This window comes from Mangifera indica, chromosome 18 (assembly GCF_011075055.1).
Source record: "Mangifera indica cultivar Alphonso chromosome 18, CATAS_Mindica_2.1, whole genome shotgun sequence".
Lineage (NCBI taxonomy): Eukaryota > Viridiplantae > Streptophyta > Magnoliopsida > Sapindales > Anacardiaceae > Mangifera > Mangifera indica.
In genome coordinates, this window is record NC_058154.1 from 2465389 (window position 1) to 2486390 (window position 21002).

At 32.8% G+C, this 21002-nt stretch overlaps 2 protein-coding genes and 1 pseudogene across 6 annotated transcripts; 2 read left to right on the plus strand and 1 right to left on the minus strand.

Moving 5' to 3' along the window:
- On the minus strand, positions 1-2497 carry LOC123202250 (annotated as a pseudogene).
- A 5153-nt stretch (positions 2498-7650) lies between these two features.
- LOC123201443 (streptococcal hemagglutinin-like) lies at positions 7651-11240 on the plus strand. Its single transcript, XM_044616954.1, has 5 exons — positions 7651-7958; positions 8041-8146; positions 8494-8617; positions 8934-9845; positions 10663-11240. The coding sequence occupies exons 1-5, from the start codon at positions 7778-7780 to the stop codon at positions 11047-11049; spliced, it is 1710 nt and encodes a 569-aa protein (XP_044472889.1). The 5' UTR covers positions 7651-7777; the 3' UTR covers positions 11050-11240.
- Positions 11241-16042: 4802 nt separating this feature from the next.
- LOC123201904 (probable inactive receptor kinase At5g58300) lies at positions 16043-21000 on the plus strand. 5 transcript variants are annotated; one of them, XM_044617488.1, is made up of 4 exons: positions 16043-16466; positions 17356-18109; positions 18434-19783; positions 20105-21000. In XM_044617488.1, the coding sequence occupies exons 3-4, from the start codon at positions 18511-18513 to the stop codon at positions 20728-20730; spliced, it is 1899 nt and encodes a 632-aa protein (XP_044473423.1). In that variant the 5' UTR covers positions 16043-16466; positions 17356-18109; positions 18434-18510; the 3' UTR covers positions 20731-21000. The 5 variants fall into 5 exon arrangements, with proteins under 5 accessions (XP_044473423.1, XP_044473426.1, XP_044473422.1 ...); XM_044617491.1 differs by having other exon boundaries at positions 17356-18073; XM_044617487.1 differs by having other exon boundaries at positions 17947-18109.
- Positions 21001-21002: the final 2 nt, after the last annotated feature.

Sequence of the window (21002 nt, forward strand, 5' to 3'; positions counted from 1 at the left end):
TCAAGGAACAAAATACATTGGATTTGGAATCTTAAAAGTGCGATTTCCCACACATTCACCTTGCAAGTCACTCCACTGATCGCCCACATTCCTCCAAATTCTGTAGCCTTCTTCCATCATCTGTTTCCGAATTCCAGACTTGTAAGCCACTGCACTTTTGCCTCTGTCGGTTTCACGCCTGTGCTCACACAAACACATGTAAAACTCAAATAGTTAGAGGTATAGTAACTAGACTTACTATCATTGTACTAAATAAATTAAAGTTTCATAAACGTGATAGAAGTTCGAACTCAAACCTTCTCTACGGAAGTTTTAATATTTTATCGGTCTCATCAAACCTTGAGTCAATCAAATGGGGTTTTTCACAATGGAAAGTTCATTAAATTTTCAACAGTTAATGTCTGACTGACCTCATAATCAGCCGATCCTAGTTGATGAATCCTGATTATGCAAATTGTCTCGAGTGACTTCCCCTAAGGTGTCTTCATCTCTGCCTGTCAACAAGACGATTTTGAATCCATTTTCAACCAGCTTGTTAAATAGTACAAGCATTGCGGGAATTCAAGGCCACCCCCCCTTTAACGCCCATGCTTAGAACCCAGAAGGATCATACGGATCACACCTGCGATTAAATCACAACTAAACTTTGCCTTAACATATATCATAAGAAAAATTGCTTGAAAATTTTTGAACATATATAAAACTGGATAATTAAATAATGAATAATATGATAAAAGTTTATTGTGATTTATTAGACTTTTGATGGTAAGATCTAATAATCTTTAGGCCTTTTCTAAAACCCTCACACAATAGATTTATCTTATGTAGCATAAAAATGGAAATATTGAAATATATTTTCTAAAAATATAAGAAACAAAAACGTGTGAAAATATATAAATATGAAAAATATAAAAAATTTCCTATAAATACAAAATTTTCTAAAAATACAACAACCTATATATACAAATCAAACCTGAAGATGATATTTTTTACGTTTGGCAACAGTTAGAAAATCCAGAGATGGAAAGGAGAGGAGACAAAATTAGAGTAATATGAAATTGATTTTTAATTGATTAAAAAATAAGGAAAAAAACGCACTCCAATTTTTTTTCATATTTCCTAGACACCCCACCATGTTTCATACCAGTTTTGGGACGTTAGGAAAATGCAGAAAGGTGTGTTTATATGCTTCCTAGGTTTTATCCATTGAAATCTGTGAGGTTTCAGAAAGACTTGTAATGGAAACTATTTCCTGGGGCTTTACTGATTCATTCGGGTTGTGTAACCCTAAAATTATTACCCGTAACGCTTTCCTTTGTAGTAGAAAACGTTGGAGATGCAAGTGTCATTGACATCGAGAATCCAGGCATCCATGCCATTGTCAGAGAGAACAATCTCATTGGCATAGCTCAAGATTTGGTCTACAATCAGCTCGACATCTCTGTCTTATTGGCCGCCGATCATGTAAGTTTCAATGTAGCGGAGGCACTGAGTTGGCACAGTGCGCCATGCACGTACATTGTTGGCGTCCATTGCCAGCCTCCAACTCAGGCAATAGCTGACGCTTTCCTGAGAATCACTGGTACTCCTCGAATAAGGAGGCTTCATGCCAGTGGCCTTGGAAACAATTGCCAGCAGCAGAAACAGAAGTAGTTTCCCTAATAGAATTATAAGAAACTAACAAACCCACCCAAATCGGAATACTCTTTTAGGCTGAATCAATCATACTAGACAGGTTAAACCTTAGCTAATATACAACAAATACATTAGATAAGTCAAAAGTTTATTGTTAAAATGTCGTTAGAGAAAATTTAAAATCATGTCCTCTTCTACATCAATTGTTGCTCAAACTAACCGTTGGAGGCAAGTTTAGTCTATTTTACTATGATGTGTCTCATACAAGAGATTTCCAACTATAATTCATGACCAAAAAACATACAAATAATAATTAACTTATTTACTATTAATTAAAAATAGTTATAAAAACTGACTTATAACAACTAAAATAGTAAGATAAACCAAATTTGACTTAACGTTTCAGTTTGACAATTTGATCAAAGTTTAGTCTAAATTCTCATTTGATGATATTGTTCATTTCACTATTGATATTATTCATCAAATTGATGATACCATTTATTCCTTTAATAATATTATTCATCACAACCAATAACATTATTCATTATACCAAAAGTCTTCTAACGATATCTTTTAGCTGTTTAAATTCAATTTAATATTAAATATAATATTAATAATTATATAAAATTAATAAATCAAATATAATATTAACAAATATATTAATAATTTAATATAATATATTATTATATAATATTATTAAAAAGTAAACATAATGGCTGTTTTTGTTAAAGAAGTCTGTCGTGGGTGTGGAGCATTCGCCTTCAAGTTCACACATCTACAAATTTCTTCTTTCTTCTGTCACACCTTCAGTCTCACACTCTCCAAAATTTTCTTTTTGTGCCCTGCCTTCAGCCTCACACATCTCCAAATTTCCTTATCCTAACTGTGTCATGCCTTTAGCCTCACACATCTCCAAATTTCCTCTCCTAGCTGCGTCTGTGCCTTTAGCCTCAACATCTCCAATATTCCTCTTTTTGCGCCGCTTCTACCTCTCCTTCTCAAGTAAGTTGATCAATCTCTTTCTCTTTTAATAATTTCTTCTTATTTTCTCAATATTTTTCTTATTTCATTATAATAATCTATTTATATTTTGTCAATTGATCGTAATACTAGATAAAGCCCTAGACTTGGTGGTAATTGCTTTCTATAATTGTTGGATGCATATTTGATGAAGGTGTGAGACTTAATTACATTCATGTTTCTTCCTCTTATAGTCCTTAACAAAATTGTACGTAGTCACTATATAAATTTTTCTCAATATCGTAAGTTATGTTTTTATTTTCTTTTTTGTTGATGATAAAGTATGAGTATTATATATAAGTTATGAATTTATTTATTTATTTTTTGAATAAATAACTTCATTATTATGAGACCATATGATATGAAGGTATATTTAAAAGAATATAGCCAATATTTTATCTAAGATTAAATTATTTATATGTTATTGAAAAAGATGACTAGTAATTATGCATATGCTTATGTTAAGAGAAAAGGCTTGAGTTGCAAGAGCGAGATTTGAAAGAAGTGAAGAACAAATTTATAAGGAAGTTCTTGGAAATGCTCTAGGATTTAACAAAAATTTGGCATTTTGTCCTTCTCAACATCATGATGCAAATGTTATATTAGAAGAAACAATAAAGTTGAGACGTAAGGTTGAAGAATAAGAAGCAAAAAATCAACAAAAAGTTTCTTATTGTTAAAAAGTTCTTCAACAACAAGAGCAAAAAATCAAAGAATTTGAAGAATAACAAAATAATATGATGAATTTGTTAAAAAACTTGATATAAAGTGTAACACATTCACCCCAACCTCATCACTCTTCATCTAGTTGAGGTCTTTATGAAACCTCAATTTCTAGCTTTTATGAATCGACACTTGCATGTGCACCTTTTGACTGTTTATTTATAAAAATGAGTTTCTTATTGTTTAACTACAAAGACATTCTTTTAGAAAATCTATAAGTTGTTTTTAGGTTGAATATGTGAGAAAACATTTCGGGTTTTTAGTTATTCAGATATGAAAGTGTTGATTTATATTAAAAAATGTAAATTTATATTGTTGTTTAACAATTAAAATACATATATGGTTATTCACATATTTTCTTATATATAAAATACATTTGTAGCAAAAGAGTTATGTATTATGATATTATTTAAATAATTATGATATTGTATATTTTTTTGTTGTACATATAAAATCAGAACAAAACCATTTATGTGTAATATTTTTTGTCGAAAAAGTATCGTTTTAGTGACTATATAAATAGTTACAAAATGTTATTAAATAATACCTTTTACAATTAATTATTTTCTTGTAAATGAAATTATATTTTATATCTAAATTGATTTAATTGTGAACGACATTTATCTACGAATAAATTTTGTTGTTGCTAACAACATTCATCTCCAACTAAATGTTTTAGTTGCTAATGACATTCATTTACATCTTTTTTTTTTTTTGAGTTTCAAACGACATTCATCTATGATTAATTTTTTTAGTTACTAATGATATTAATTTACATTTAATTTTTTTAATTGTGAACAACATTCATCCGTGACTAATTTTTTAATTGTTAATGACATTCATCTGCAACTAATATTTTTAATTGCTAACAACATTCATTTATGTTTAATTTTTTTTAGTTGCTAACGATACTTAATTGTATCTAATTTATTTTTGTTACTAAACATATTCATTTGCATCTAATGTTTTAGTTGTTAACAACATTCATTTGCGACTAAGTCTGGTTTAGTTAGGGTTTGATTTAATCCAAGTTGGTTGAATTCAAATCAAATAAGTTGAGTTGGGGCTAAATATTTGACTTGTTTTCATCAAACGACTTGAGTTTGAGCTAATCAGAGCATTTAAGTTCGAGTTTGAATGGACCAAATTCAAATCTAAACTCGTCAATCTTGAGCCAATTACAAGGTTTTTTTTTTTTTTTTTGAAAATTGAATGGATTGGTAAAGCTTTAATTTCAAATGGTTTTTTCAAAGATCTCTTCCTAAAGATTGTATGGTTTAGTTAGGGTTGGATTCGATTAAAACCAATTGAGCTCAAATAGAACGAGTTGAGTTCGACCTAATCTAAACATTCCAGTTCGAATTGGCTTAAGCCAAATCAAAAGTTAAATTGTTTTTAAACCAAATTCTCAATATTTATCAATCTTGAACTGATTTTCAGTCAACTCTTTTGGATATAAATCGATTTCAAACTAAGTTTTGTTTTGACTCATCCTAGATCAAATCCAATCCTAGGTCTGGTGAAACTTAAATTTCAAACTTGAGTTCATATAGAAGATTTACTCTTATAAAGTTTAGTAAAATTCCAAATCCAAATGAGTGGAATTTTATATCATTACGATCAAGAATATAAGTAGAAAATGTGCATCAAATTTCTGGGACAAATGTTGTTGTCAAATTCATTGATTCATGTATGATGAATGTGTTCATGAGGAGACATCACATGGTTTAATGGCTCCTTGGGTTTGGTATGCTGGTCCATACATTTCTCTCACATCCTTTTACAAAAATGGTCCAGCCTTTCAGATACATCAAGTTGGTCTTCTTGTTATCTGTTAGTGATTTTATTGACAGGCCATGGCCCATCTTTGATTAATTTGAAATCCTTTGCCCCACTCACTCATTTGATGTTTACATATTTGACACTCCTCTCCTCTTATTAATACCACCAACTCCCCAACCACCATCCGTCTACATTACTCCAATCACACCTCACAACTCCTCTCTGCAGTCAATATTAGGTGGTAGCAGATTTGAGCAGAGTCGAGCCCAAATAGGGGTTGGATTGAGCTCAACTCAAATCCAAGTAATCCAACTCAAACCAATGATTAGATCACCAGAGAAATTGCTAAAAAACGTTTAAAAAATGATCATTAAAGATAATGAAAAAGAAGAATATCAAAGAAAATGAAAAATTTGTTAGAAAATATGAAAAATTGTCAGAGAAGATAAATTTGTCGTTGACTTTTCAATGAATTACTTGATTCAAGTAAGTTAGACTCAAACTCGAGTTAGGGCTATTTCAACTCATTTGAGCTAAACAACAAGTTGATGACCAAGTTGCTTCGATCGAATCTAGTAGTCAACACAACAAATGCTTTTCTCGATTGTATTCTTTTTTATCTAAAAAGCATTATACAAAAACTTCATTTACCTTTAATATACTCTAATTTGCTAGCTCAAAAAAGCAACATCAAAGAGACGACTAATCATATCATCTACACAAAAAGATAACTTAAAATATAAGTAGATAATTTTTCATTCCTAAGAACAAGCTTGATAGATTCAGCTGTTCTTATAATCTTTCCAATGTGTCGTATTCATCTTTTACAATCTTTAAGTTTCATTCCCTCTCTATCTCATACTTTTATCGGATATCACTTTATACTGAATCAGAATCATGCAATTATCCCTTTTGCATAGAATAAGAATTGGGTTAAAAAACTAGATTCATTATCATATTAAGACTTAACATATTTAGTTATGTAATTACATATTATTATACCTCGTCTTATAAACAAAGGATTGTAAAGACGAAAAAGGACAATATTTTTTACATACATTCTATCATTCTGTAACTTTACATTAGAATATTTAATAATAAGAAAATACATGAAGTTCTCAAATACTGAGTTTTCACATCATAATTTAGTGTACTTCCTGTTGATGAATTGAGGGCAGCCTAATAAATCCAAACTCTCATTTATTAATCTCCATTAAGAACCAAGCTTCTTGGAAAGCATTTGCCCAGTAATAGTCAAATTTGAACATTCATTTCAGAAAAAAGACCCATGTTCAAAGATACTTATATAATTAGTGGTTGATATGTCTCATGAAACACACCTAAAAAATAAAGAAAAAGCTAAGTAAAGCCTATACTAATAAGTAATTGTCAAAATTAATCCAACTAACTTTGTAAGAGTGGTTGGGGGAATGAGCGAGTGGTCACATTCATCTTTTAATGGGTGAGATATCATATCTTATAACATTTCCAATCATAATTACTTCATAAATAATACGCTAATTAAATCCTATAATAAAGTGGGTCCAAAATTACCATTTCATTATAACTAATGCTCCATACGGTAAACAAGTCGAGTCAAATATTGTTTGGTTTGATGGAACAAGTTTAGGTCTCAAGCTTGAACACAACAAGCTCTTGAGTATTGTTGACTCGAGCTTGAGTTCAAGAGTTGGAGAATTACGACAAATCTCATAAATTATATATTTATCAATTATTGTTTATATTTAAAGTTATTAAGTAAAAGTTTAGAGGTGTAAGTACAAGATTTTAAATAATTTAGATTTATTAATATTATACTTCAAATCAAATCGTAAACTTGCAAACTCGCAAAGTCAAGCAATAATGAATTCGAACTGGACCTAACAATAATCAAACTTAGCAATAATGAACTCATGCTCGGTTTGACAATAATTAAGTTGAACCACTGATAGTGAATAAAAGATTGACTCGTTTGAAGTCATATATATTTATAAATCAATACTAACAAACTGATGTGTTATTATACGATTAAGTGATTTGAATCAAAGTAAACAATTAAAACATAAGTAATATTATGTGTACACACTTTTAGTATATAATTTATATATACAGATAATGTATTATTATGTAACTGAGTGTTATTTTATCTTTAATTTAAAATATCAAATCACATAATGGTATATTATCTATATACTCAAATTATATAATATATATATATATATATATATATATATAAAATTTTACAGTTAAATTATTTAATTATATAATAATATATTAGTTAGTAATAGTCGATAATGCATACAGGATTGATCTATTATTTTTAACAAATCAAACTCCATGTGACGTCCATACTTTATACACTTTTGTTTAATTGTAATTAACACCTCAGCTTAAGAAGCTTAATTATTAATTAATTGTGCTAGAAGGCAAATTAATAGATCTCTCCTTCCCTTTCATTTCATTTTATTATAGTAAATTATAATAATAAAAAATATTTAATTTTTTTATTTAAAAAAGAAAAAAAAATATGTGAAGCTAGCTTTGCATTTACTGCATTTGTAATGGTAGATCTCTCTCTCGGTTATGGTGGAGGAAGAAGGTGTAGGTGATTAGTGAAATGATGAACAGGTCGAGGAATATTCCGGCGGGAATGCAGTTTCACAGCTACCACCACCACGGCCGGGGTCAAAGCTTGACCGGCGGATTGTCGAAGGACGTGTCCGATGAGAACCAGCTTGACCTTTTCTCCAAGTCTCGTCGTACTATCTCCATTGCGTCCTCTGATGATTCTTCTGACGGTGAGTGAGCTTGTTTTTGGAGTTCCCTTTTTTTTAGTAAACGGTGCCGTTTTGGCTTATTTTAGTTATGAAAAAGTAACAGTTTCGGTGAAGTTGGGGAGACTGTCAGTTGGATCAGCAAAATTGGCAAGGAGTGGGATGGATGATCTGCTGTCGTCTACGGAGGGAGGAAAGCACGATTATGACTGGTATTTTTTTTATTAATCACGTGTTTAATTGAAGTTTGGATCTGAAAATGTTGTAATTTTCTAACTTTTTGTTTGCTTATTTGAATCTGATATAGCATGAAACTTAGTCATGAACTGAATTGTTTTTGTGTGTTTATTTTTTATTAAGATCTTTAGATACATTTGAGTTAGCCTTTGCGGTTGATATGACTCCATTTGAGATGTTTAATTGTCTTGAATTAGCTAGAGAATAAGCTAAATATATTTAGATGAAATTTACAAGGGTGGCCTTGCTTCAGGAGATCCTTGGCTGTGTTGAGTTAACAGCTTACTTTTTTGTTTTTTAATTATATCTGTTTTGAAATTAGGCTTCTTACACCTCCTGGCACTCCTCTCTTTCCTTCATCCGATGGAAGTGAATCTCAACCGAACCCAGTTGCTCCTAGAAGCAGTTCCTTGGCTAGATCTGTTTCTACTACAAAGGCTTCAAGGGTATGTGTTTTGCATCCTTATCTTAACTTTTTCCCCATCCCTGGTTTGTTGAACAGATGCTAGACTTAGTGTTTGCAGTGTCATTGTTCTTTTCCTTGGGATGGGAGGAGGAGGAGGTGACTCATGAGCGGAGCAGTTGATAAATGTTTAATGAGCCTATAGACAAACAACACAATATTGTTCTGGCTGCTCAAGATTTAAAAAGTTGAAAATAATTAATTGAGATTTTAATTTTCTTGTAATTTGGCTTGCATCTAATTAATCTTGAAATTTGTGAGTGTGACTGATTAAAATCTATATGTCTGTGTGTAATCAGCTTTCAGTTTCACAATCAGAAAGCAACCACTCCACAAGACCGGCCAGAAGCAGTTCATTGACTCGCTCTTCAGTATCTTCTTCACAATATAGTAATTATTCTTCTAATAGAGGACCTTCAATCCTCAATACTAGCTCAGCTTCAATCTCATCTTACACAAGAGCAGCCTCTCCGAGTACACGTTCTGTATCAAGGCCTTCCACACCATCTTCCCGCCCAACCGCTTCCAGATCTTCAACTCCTTGTAGAACAAGTCCATCTCTTACCAGCTCTTCCATTGACAGGACCCGACCAACCCAAAATTCAAGACCATCAACTCCAAGTTCTAGGCCGCAAATCCCTGCAAACTTGAATTCCACAGCTTCCCGACCAAACTCTCGTCCATCAACTCCCACTCGTCGGAATCCAGTTTCCTCCACAAATCCATCAGTGGGTCCTTCAACTTCAGCTGCTCGGGTTATGTCAAATGGGCGCACTTCTGGACCAGCATCTCGACCAAGCTCCCCAGGCCCCCGAGTGCGGCCTCCACAGCAGCCTGTCGTTCCTCCTGATTTTCCTCTTGACACACCACCAAACCTTAGAACAACTTTGCCACCAGACAGGCCAGTGTCTGCAGGACGGTCCAGGCCAGGTTCTGTAATTGTAAAGGGAAACCCAGAAAGTACTGGCTCTGTAAATATGTCAAGAAGACATTCATCACCTATTGTGACGAGGGGAAGACTCATAGAACCCCCTGGAAGGAGTCGTTCTCTTTCCAATGGGCATGCTGACATACTAGAGTCTCGAAAGACTGCACACATCTCTGAGTTGTCAATGCGGAAACCTGTGAAGCCCTCATCTACTGTCCCAGAGAGCACTGGATTTGGGAGGACAATATCAAAAAAATCACTGGACATGGCCATCAGGCATATGGTATGTATTTTCCTCTGCATCATATTGTGATATATTAATTCAGTTGGTTGGAGTGTGAAAACATCAAGTAGCTTTACTCTATGGTTCGGAATATAGATAAGTGTCTAGAGATTAATTATCTATCCGGTTTCAACTTCATTATTTCTTTTAGTTGGTTTTCTCTCTAGTGATCACTTTTTTTATCCCTACCAGAACTGAAATGGAATAAAGAAAGAAAAGATACAACAGAATTTTGCCAAATGTTAAGGCTAATATTCAAATTTCATTCAGCTTTCAAATAAATGATTAGTTATGAAATTTCCATCCAAAAATCCTGTCTCTATGGAGCAAGTGATTTCAAGATGACAATTGAGGATATGACCGACTATCATAGAAGTTGGTTATTTCTTGGCTGATGCAATTACTATTGTCTCAGTCATAATGCAACAACATGTGCATTTCTATCAGTCAAAACTTATAATAAACTGAATGATTAATTTCAAATACAGTTGTTTGGGAGATGACTGAAGAAATCTATTTTTGGTTAGTAGGTTGTTTCTTGCCCATACCAGTTGATGTTTTCACTTTAAAGATATTAGGTAGTTAATCCCTTCTGTCTGAAGGGGCATCCAATCGGCATAGGTATTTCAGTGGGAGCTTGTATTAATGGCTTGTGTAGTAGCTGCTTTAGGAGGAAGTAACAGCAGTGGGTTTTGTTATTACTGCCAGTGGGATTTGATCATCTTAGGTTGCAAGTTAATAGAAATTCTTTTCTGCCCTATAAGAGAAGTTTTATCACTTGGTGTGCATCCTAACCGTATAACTATATCTGATGTAGGATATAAGAAATGGTTCAGGGAGCATTCGACAACTTTCAGGCACCACTCTCTTTCCTCAGAGTATTCGATCTGCCCCTTCTAAAACCTATTCTGCTCGGGCTTTGGAATCTGTGAACATCAATGGAGGCCTCCAAAATGGAGGCGTTTCAGGTAGGGGAAACAGCATCAGCAGAACTGCTGAAAATGGAAATGATGCAAATGATGGACGATACTCTGCAAAGTTGAGTGAAGTAGACATCTATGAAAGCTCCCGTTATGATGCATTACTGCTTAAAGAGGATTTGAAGAACACAAATTGGCTGCACAGTATTGATGATAAATCTGATCAAGGACTGATTTTCGATAACGGGCTTGATCCGCTGCCTGAACCCTTTGGCCTCTTATAGCATATCTAAGAATTGATTTTTTTTTTTTTTTTTTCTTTGATATTTTTAAATTATATTCTATGCTATTATAATTATTTGGTTACTCTGGAAGAATGGAATCTGTCAACTTCTATCTCTAAAACACCGGAGTTTAGAGGCTGTTTTTTTCTGCAAAAGTTAATGGTTATATTATCTGTCTTCAATTATTTGCATCCTGTGCTTCAAATGTGCTAGTGTATCAATCATCGTAGTAACTTTCATGATCATCGTTCTTGGTATCTTAATCCATTAAAAACTTTCTATAGGTTTTTGTTCAAATGCAAAAAAATCAACTAGAAGATATATAGGGGTGGATTCGAATTTAGCCAGCTTGGATTGGCTAGCGGATCAGTTCGAATGAATCAAACTTACGTAATTTTACTACTCATTGAATTTGAGCTTGATACTGACATCAGAGCTTGTCTTGTTGACCATGTTTTCTTCTCTGTTTGTTTTTTCTTCTTATTTAGTAATTTTTTTTCTTCGACCATTTTTTATCTCCGATAGTATTGTTTACCAATTTGAGCAAACAGATCTCAAACTCGAATTGGTTATTTTAGATTTGATTTAAAAGAGTTGTTCTTATTTAAGTTTGGTTTAAATTCATCCTAAGTATATCAGGACGTTGTAATATCATTTTCTTTTGAGAATGCCAACACCCGAAGACCACAGTCACTAGAAAAGCCAACTAGTCCAACAGAGTGGCCATGCTTGTTCCCATCTTGAAATTTCGTTTTATAAATCAGAATATTGCACGAGTTTCGTGGGTCAAAGGCAAACATGACATATTCAAATCAAGTTTTAGGTTTCGTGGGTCAAAGGCAAACATGAGATGTTCAAATCAAGTTTTAATGCAAAGAGCATAGTATAAGGAGACAAAGCGGGACAAGCGAGTAGAAAGAAAAAGGCATGCAAGAGCATTGGAAATGTCAAAAGAGACTTTTATGTTTGATTTTAGGCCAAAGGACTTATTGCCACCTCAAGTATGTTGTCTTTTCAACTTTTCACTTATTAATTTTGAAAATCTTAAACACTTATCTATGTACAGTTAAAGTTAATAAAACTCTAACAGTTAAAATTTAATCTCCCCCCCAAACTATAAAAATTAAAAGTTTTTCTCTTGGATCAAGTTTTAAAAAATGACATTTTTTTCTTAGGATTTAATTTTTAATCTAAGATATCATCACCGGCAACAAAAAGCCTCCAATGTATCACCATGTTCTGATGGTCTTCTCCCCTCCTTTGAAACTCCGACCAACCAAAATCTCATTTGGGAAGACAAAAAACTTCATCGAGAAGACGAAGTTCTTCGTCTTTCCAAAAGATGACATCAGGGAAGACAAAATCTTCGTTTTCATTTTCCTAAACAAGATCTTCATTATTCAAAGTTTTAGAGGAGGGAAGAGAGACCGTCGAAGTATAATGATGCATTAAGGACTCTTTGTCATCGGTGATGGTGTTAGATTTGATGTCAGAGATTGAAAACTAAACCCTAGAGGAGGAAGTGTCATTTTTTAAAGCTTAGCCTAGAGAAAAACTTTTAATTTTTAGGTTTAGGTAGGGAAAAGAAATTAAATTTTAATTTATTCTTAATATTACAGATAAAATGATGATTTTACTTTTGAAACTAACAGACTTAACCCCCCCCCCCCCCCTGAGTGGGTGTTTAGGATTTTCAAAATTAAGAGATGAAAATTTGAGAAAATAACATATTTTAGATGGAAATAAGTTCTTTGGCCTTGAATTTATTATGTTTCCTTTTGTCAACTAATGTTGGTTGGAGTGGTTATAACAAACATTTTATTTGCGTTTTAGAGTTTTTTTATGTAAATTTTTAACGATAATATTTTATGTATTAATCGTGGGTATAAATACATAGCACAAATATTAATATATTATCATATAAATAAGTGATTTTGAATTAAAAATAAAATACAGTGTTTTAACATCTATCTGATTAGGGTGATAGAGTATATTTTTCTCTCAATTTAGCTATGCTTTGCCTGAAATCTTAGGGTTTAATAATTGCCCACTTATGCAGTTGCTTTCACTTGAGAGAAAAGAATCTTTGTATAATATTCTATATTTAAAAATATTGATTTAGAATTTGGACAGCAGTGGTTAGTCAAACTAATTTGACCAAAATCTAATGGTTAGTTCAATCCAAACTAAAGGCAAAGCTTATTTCAGCCTTTGGATTCAATTGAACATATATCAGAAGACTTAAAACATATGTTATTATGCATTGTTTATAAAAAATTTAATTTATATAATTTTAATTATTTCATATTGACATAAATGATTCAATCACCCTGTAAACCAATCATTTAACTAGCACAGTCTAACTCTAAAAGCATTATTTATAATATTCTATATCAAATCAACTTGTTGTATTTTTATAGTATTATTTATTTTAAAACATTGTTTTAGAATTTAGGTTAAACCAGATAATTAAACTAACTCGATTAAGATCTAATGATTGGCTTAATTTAGACGAGTTAAGCTCATTTTAAGTTTTGGATTTGATTGACTTGCGAATGAATCAATCAAGCCATCTTATTGACATCATCATAGCTAAAACCAATTATTAAGGATGTCTTTGAGGTGAGATTTGACACATATATCACTAGATTTAAAACATTTATTATTATAATATATATATATATATATATATATAATTTTAATTATATCATATTGATGTGGGTGATCAAATCAACCTATGAATCAATTAACGTCTGGTCTAGGTCCAAAAACATTATTTAAAGTTTATGTGACTCTTCATGTATTTGTGAAACAACAACGGATGACTTCAATTTGTATATTAATTTCATTAATGGAGGTTTCAACCACTTTCTATGGTGCCAATGAATTCACACATTAATGTGACACCCCATTTGTCAAATTTATATTGGCAAATCTAATTCAACCATTTCCACTATTGCTGATTTGTTTCTATGCACAACAATAATATTCTTGACAGCAAGAGCATTATTAATGGTGATAATAAAGCTTTCATTATGACATCAAATTCTCAATTTTCCCCACTAAGTCATTTAATGGATGATATATTTTACCTCTTAAGTCAAGCCCTCCATAAATTCAACACCAACCTCCCATAGGTTGTTAACTTTTCTCAATTTTTACATATTTTTAAGTTTTTGACTTTCCAAATTATATAGATGTGATTTGATTAAAAATTGCTAACATCTTGACCGATGTTGTCTATTTATCTATTACAGTTTTATTTTTGAGGTTTCATACGATTTAATCATTCTTTTCTTATCATTTTTAAGTAATTGAGATGTTCATAAATACTAAATATCTCTTTTGTATTTTAATAATATGATATGGCAGTCGAATTATGCATTAAATTATATATTGAAATCTTAATTTTTTGTATCGTGTATTGATACACTTTTTAAAATATAAAATAATAATATATTAATAAAAAATTCTAATTGACACGTCATTATTTTAAAAAATATTGTAAACACTCATCAAATTTTGAAATTTCTTATATATATCCTTACTACATCATCACTTTCTTTAAAAAAGTGTATCGATTTATATCGATAATATGAATCATATCGTAAAATACGTATCGTATCGTATGATACATTTATTATATTGCATTAATTTGATACATATTATGATATTTATAATTTTTCATTCGTTTTGTATCATAGGACAGTGATAACTATGCTGAGAAATACTATTTAATTTTCTTCACTCCAATGTTTATCATCACTTCCACACATGGAAGCACTAGCATGGGGCTTAAGGCATCACTTTATGGGCACCACGTCACAATTCAACTTTGTACCTTTTTCATTTGTAGCATCCAAAGCTTAATGTACCACAAAATGGCTCCATACATTTCATGATTTATACTTTCTAAGATGACATTCCTCTATTATAGTTTAATACAAAGATGTTATATCCTGTTATCCCATTTGGAGATTGAAAACCAATAATGAGTGAAAATATGAAATGACCCACCATTAGATTTTGCATAATTTTCTCCTCAAAACTTCCCAAACAATCCACCAACCATAGAACAATCCACTAACCATAGGAGTTGGGTGAGCATGATGGACTTGAATTATCACCATCAACCCATAGTTTTATTTTTTTTTTTAAAAGAATTTTGTAGTGGGTCATGTAATAATTGTGTGATAGAATCAAATTTATACCACAACTTCCTGGTTAATGACTTATCACTCTTTTGAAATTCTATTAAAGGGACACTGTCAATTATGATTATTAGTATTTTATGATATATAATATATGTTATACAACATGATATAATACATGTAATAATGATATGTATTTTAAAATATATCAAAAATTGATATGATACGGTAGATATATTTTATGATACGATATACGTTATTAATACAAATTGATATATATTTTTTAAAAGGTGACGATATGACAAGAGTATATTTAAGAAATTTTAGAGTTCCAAGGAGAGTTTATGATATCTTCCAAAATGACTGTGTAAATTTTATTATTTTTAAAAATTAATTATGATATAATACGTGATTTGATTATTATATTGTCAACCTTTATACTACCGAGATATAATAAAACTATAAAACTATACGTACTAATAATGAATGATAATTTATATACTAATGATAACATATTATAATGTGATCGAGATTTTGAATATAAAATAGTATTCAATCATATAGTTACACATCATTATTTTTTATACATAAATTATTACTTATTGTTTGTGAGTATAAGCTTCTATCATATTTGTGAATTTTAACTTATTTAATATAATAATTATAAATTTAATTACTATAAATTAAATTTATTTATCTAAGCAATATAAATGAATCTCTGTTAAAAAGAAAAATCTAAACTTTACAAACAGAAGTTCCAATTTTGCTGAATTTTAATTGTTTTCTTATTGACAAATTTGAAAGTAACTTTAAGTGACAACTTGCTATTTTTGCTTTCAGAGAGGATTGAGTTCATTTTCGCCACCTATTAGATTGTCAGGAATTGATGAAATTGACATGATTTCTGGTTCCTTTATTGGGTGGCTCCCCATATTTAATTATTTACTTTGAGTCCATTAATGAATTTGGTAGAGCTCCAGTTGAGCTTTATATAGTCTTTGTGTTAATGTTAATGTAAATGTAGCATCGAGATCTGCGTTTTCATGCTTCGTTGGCTTCACGCAGAAACTTTCGAACTCCTTCGAATTGAAAGCTTTCGAATCTCCAACTTCTACTTACTTTTTAGCGTGCGTGTAACTCAAGTTTTGCCGTTAAAGCTATCGATTTTACCCTCTTTTCATATGTTTTTGTGTTCCATTTTTACGTTAAGCCATGGCTTGTTGCTGCCTTCTTCAAGCTTCTGCTTCATGACAAGAGCAATCCCAGGTAGTGTTTCAGTCTCTTTCTTTGATTTTGGTTGTGGATTTGTTTTTCTTTTGCTCCTGGAGATTTAGACTACATTTTTACAAGTGTTATTAAAAGGGGGATTTTTAGGATGAATGTGGGTGTGTTTTGAGGAAAGTTTGGTGGGTTTTTTGATATGAAATGTGGGTATGACTGACGAATGTCTGCTTGGTTGCTGAGAAAGTTGAGGAAAGTGATAGAAAATTTATTGTTTTTGTGCTAAATTTTAGTATTTACTTTGTTCAGCGCTCATTATAATGACTGTCCCTGCTTATTTAAGGTTTAAATAGCGTTTTCTTGACTGTCTGAGTCCAAATTTACTGAACAACTTCAGTTTTTACTTTCTTTTAATGAATGTCTGGTGAATTGAATTGCTTGCTTGCAAGAATTTATGGTTAATGAGAGTTTTTTTGTTCTTGGAGGAAGAGATTTTGACATCAATGCTTTTGTCTCTGGTGATGTTTTATTCCAAAGGTTAGATTTATACTGTGTTTTTGAAGCAAATTGACATGTATTGAAACAATTCAATAGCTTCAAATTCCCATTTGGCATTTGAGGTTTGGGGTCACTTCCTTGCTTCTTCTTTAAATTCTTTCAGTTCATTTATAAATTATAATTGTTTTTGGGGATGTAATGTAATGTGTATAATCAAAATGGCTCTGTTTTTAGTTCTTTATTAACAGCAAGCACTTGATTTTGGGTTAAGACTTTAGCTTTTTCTAAAGAATTGCTTTGTGCTCTTTTGACTTGAAATGTATAATCTGTCATTTTCTTGCCATTTTGGAACTACTAGCAAGAGAATTCTAATTTAAGTTTCCTCTCTCTTTTTGTTTTCAATTAAAACTTTGAGATACCACTTGGAAATTTTCAGGGTATATTTTTGTGCATTATCTAGGAGTGGATGCAATTCAAGCCGGCTTGGGCTCAAATCGTACTTTGGCTTGAACGAGCCGAACTCAAGTTGAAGCTCGGCTTGAGATTGATATTTCGCTGGCTTTGCAGCACCAGATCTCATCACTGAACAGCCAGCTCAAGCAAGCCGAGCTTGAACTCAAGTTGGTCATTTTGGATTTAAGTTGAGCTTGAGCTGACCCTTGTTTGGGCTCGGCTCACATCCACCCCTAACATTATTTGTGTTATTTACTTTAATATTCAGGGTGAAGAATAACTGAAAGCCGAAAAGAGCATGCCTTTGGGGATTGGAATACTCACTTTAGTGATTTTTCTCTCTCTTTTAGAAAAGGATTATTCTTTTCCATCTTTCTCTGTAGTGACTTCACTTTAGATAATATTGATTAATACAAGTACCTTTTCTAACTCTTCTTGAAGTTTGGATATATATTTTAATAATATACAAGTTAGATTGAGGCAGAAAGGTGCTCTAGGAAAGGAGCTTTACTGAGTTGGACATATAGTGTATCTTTCTATGGTTCATTAAACACAATATCTTGAATTTTAACAGGATTAAGAAGGTTTCCAATGCTGCTGATTGAAGTCATGAAGTATGCTGCATCTGCCTCTTTCTGATGCTCATGTATATGTCAGTTGGAATTTACAGATTACAATGGTGTTCTTTTACAACTTCAAAGGTGTTAATACTTTCAAACAAAATATTGTGATAAACGGTAAAGTGCTCTAAGCAGCATTCTTTCCCAATTGCCTGGTTTGCATTTTCTGTTGGGTTTTGTTTAACCTTTTTACTGCTTTTGCATCTTAAATGGTGATTGTTTTAGAAAAAAAAAATTATAGTAAATGCCCTTTATTTTCCTGATTGAAGAGTTGATTTTGCGGTTTGTTGTTTGCCTCATAAAGAGTAATAGTTAAACAAAATAGTGAAATTTCTTTTTCTGTGATTCTTTGTTTTTAGGTCGCATAATTAGCTACTTACAAAGTATGAGTAATTTGAAAATGAACAGCACTGATGTTCTGAAATCTTTGTATTTTTCCAGGAGAACTTGATGAATTTGTGAAGTTACACTATTCAAGGTGGCAGGCACCTTCATAGAACTTCAATTGACAACACACTATGAAGCTACACTCGTTTTTTGAAGCACTGCCTCTCCTCTTGGTAATTTTCTCCATTCCCCGTGTAATTGCTGATCTAAATTCAGAGAAGCAAGCCCTCCTTGAATTTGCCAACAGTGTCCCTCATGGCCGAAAGCTAAATTGGAGCAATTCTACCTCTGTTTGTACTTGGGTTGGCATCAGTTGCAACCAGGACAGCTCTCATGTGATTGCCGTCCGCCTCCCTGGTGTTGGTCTGAATGGTCCGGTTCCAGAGAACACACTTGGAAAGCTGGACTCACTTATGATTCTCAGCCTTCGATCAAACCGCCTCAGTGGGGATCTTCCACCTGATTTACTTTCCCTTCCGTCCCTTCGCTACATATATCTTCAAAATAACAACTTCTCAGGAAATATTCCTTCCACCCTTTCCCCCAATCTTAACTGGATTGATCTCTCTTTCAACTCCATCACAGGCAACATTCCAGCCACAATTCAGAATTTAACACATCTCTTAGGTTTAGACCTCCAAAATAATTCTCTTATGGGAGTCATCCCTAATTTCACTCTTCCAAGGCTTACACATTTGAATTTGAGCTACAACCACCTAAATGGTTCAGTTCCACCTGCCCTCCAGAAGTTCCCTTCAGCCTCCTTCGAAGGAAATTCCAGGTTATGTGGACCACCTCTAAACCAATGCTCTACAATTCCACCCTCACCTAGTCCATCCCCAGCTTACTTTGTACCTCCACCAACAGTTTCCGAAGAACCAAGAAAGAGCCCAAAGAAGATACTCAGTACTGGCGCTATAATTGCCATAGTAATTGGCGGTTTTGCTGTTTTGTTCCTATTAATACTCATGATGGTAATTTGCTGTTTCAAGAAAAAAGACACTGAAGGTGCTGCAGCAACAAAAGGGAAGAGTGGTGAAAAGCCTAAGGAAGACTTCGGGAGTGGGGTTCAGGAAGCTGAGAAAAACAAGCTGGTTTTCTTTGAAGGTTCTTCATATAATTTTGATCTGGAGGACTTACTAAGAGCTTCAGCTGAAGTGCTCGGAAAGGGGAGTTATGGGACTACTTATAAAGCGATCTTGGAGGAGGCAGTTACAGTGGTAGTGAAGAGGTTGAAAGAAGTCGTGGTGGGCAAAAGAGAATTTGAACAACAAATGGAAATTGTAGGGAGTATAAGTCAGCATCCTAATGTCATCCCTATCCGAGCTTATTACTTTTCAAAGGATGAGAAACTCCTTGTATATGACTTCATAGCCGGTGGGAGCTTTTCATCATTATTGCATGGTATGAGCTATCCAATCATCTTGTTGTCTTGCTTTCAATTCACATCTTTACATTAAGTTATGTTTTGATATGTTTTCGTAAAATGATTAAATGCACAACATACAAAAATTAAGCTGCACAAACTGCACTTTACTTTCGAAGAATACCATTGGAGTTATCAAGCTTGAGATTAGCTCTCTGAGAACATTTTAAGGTCTTATTATGACAATAATGGTTCGAAAGGCAGACTGTTAAGTGCTTTTGCCTTGTTGTATAATATATATATAATGATGTATGATTCTTCTTCTCTGTAACGATTCTTTGTACCTTCTATGATTACAGGAAACAGGGGAATGGGACGAACTCCATTGGACTGGGAAACAAGATTAAAGATTTCACTTGGAACTGCCAGGGGCATTGCCCATGTTCATTCTGCAGCTGGGGGGAAGCTCATCCATGGCAACATCAAGTCATCTAATGTCCTTCTCACCCAAGACTTCATTGGATGCATCTCTGATTTTGGCTTAACTCCATTAATGAGTTCCCCAACTGTCCCCACGAGAAGTATGGGCTACCGAGCTCCTGAGGTGATTGAAACAAAAAAGTTTTCTCAAAAATCTGATGTCTACAGTTTTGGTGTACTTCTCCTGGAGATGTTAACTGGGAAAGCACCAATCCAAGCATCAGGGCATGAAGATGTGGTTGACCTTCCAAGGTGGGTTCAGTCTGTTGTTCGAGAGGAATGGACATCCGAGGTGTTTGATGTAGAACTAATGAGATACCAAAATATTGAAGAAGAGATGGTGCAGATGCTTCAGATAGCTATGTCATGTGTAGCAAGGGTGCCGGACATGAGACCTACGATGGATGAAGTCATAAGGATGATTGAGGAAATTCGGCCATCTGAATCAGAGAACCGGCCGTCATCGGAGGACAAGTCCAAGGGTTCACATGCGGAAACCCCTTAAGCAAAATTAGACAATGCAGTTCTTATTCAGTTCACAACTCTGCTTATACCAATTCCAGAATCAAGATCTATCACCTAAATTGCTTGCCTTTCTAAAAGTGAACTGTGTGATTCTTTTAGGATTTTAGTGTCACAGAATTTCATCATCATTATTTCTCCTTTTCTGTGATCTTTGTAGTTAATTCTATTTTTAAGTAAATTACACTATACTATTTGTAGTATCCATGTTTGTCCTGGGTAGTAAAGAGCTTCTGCAATCACACAACCAAAATG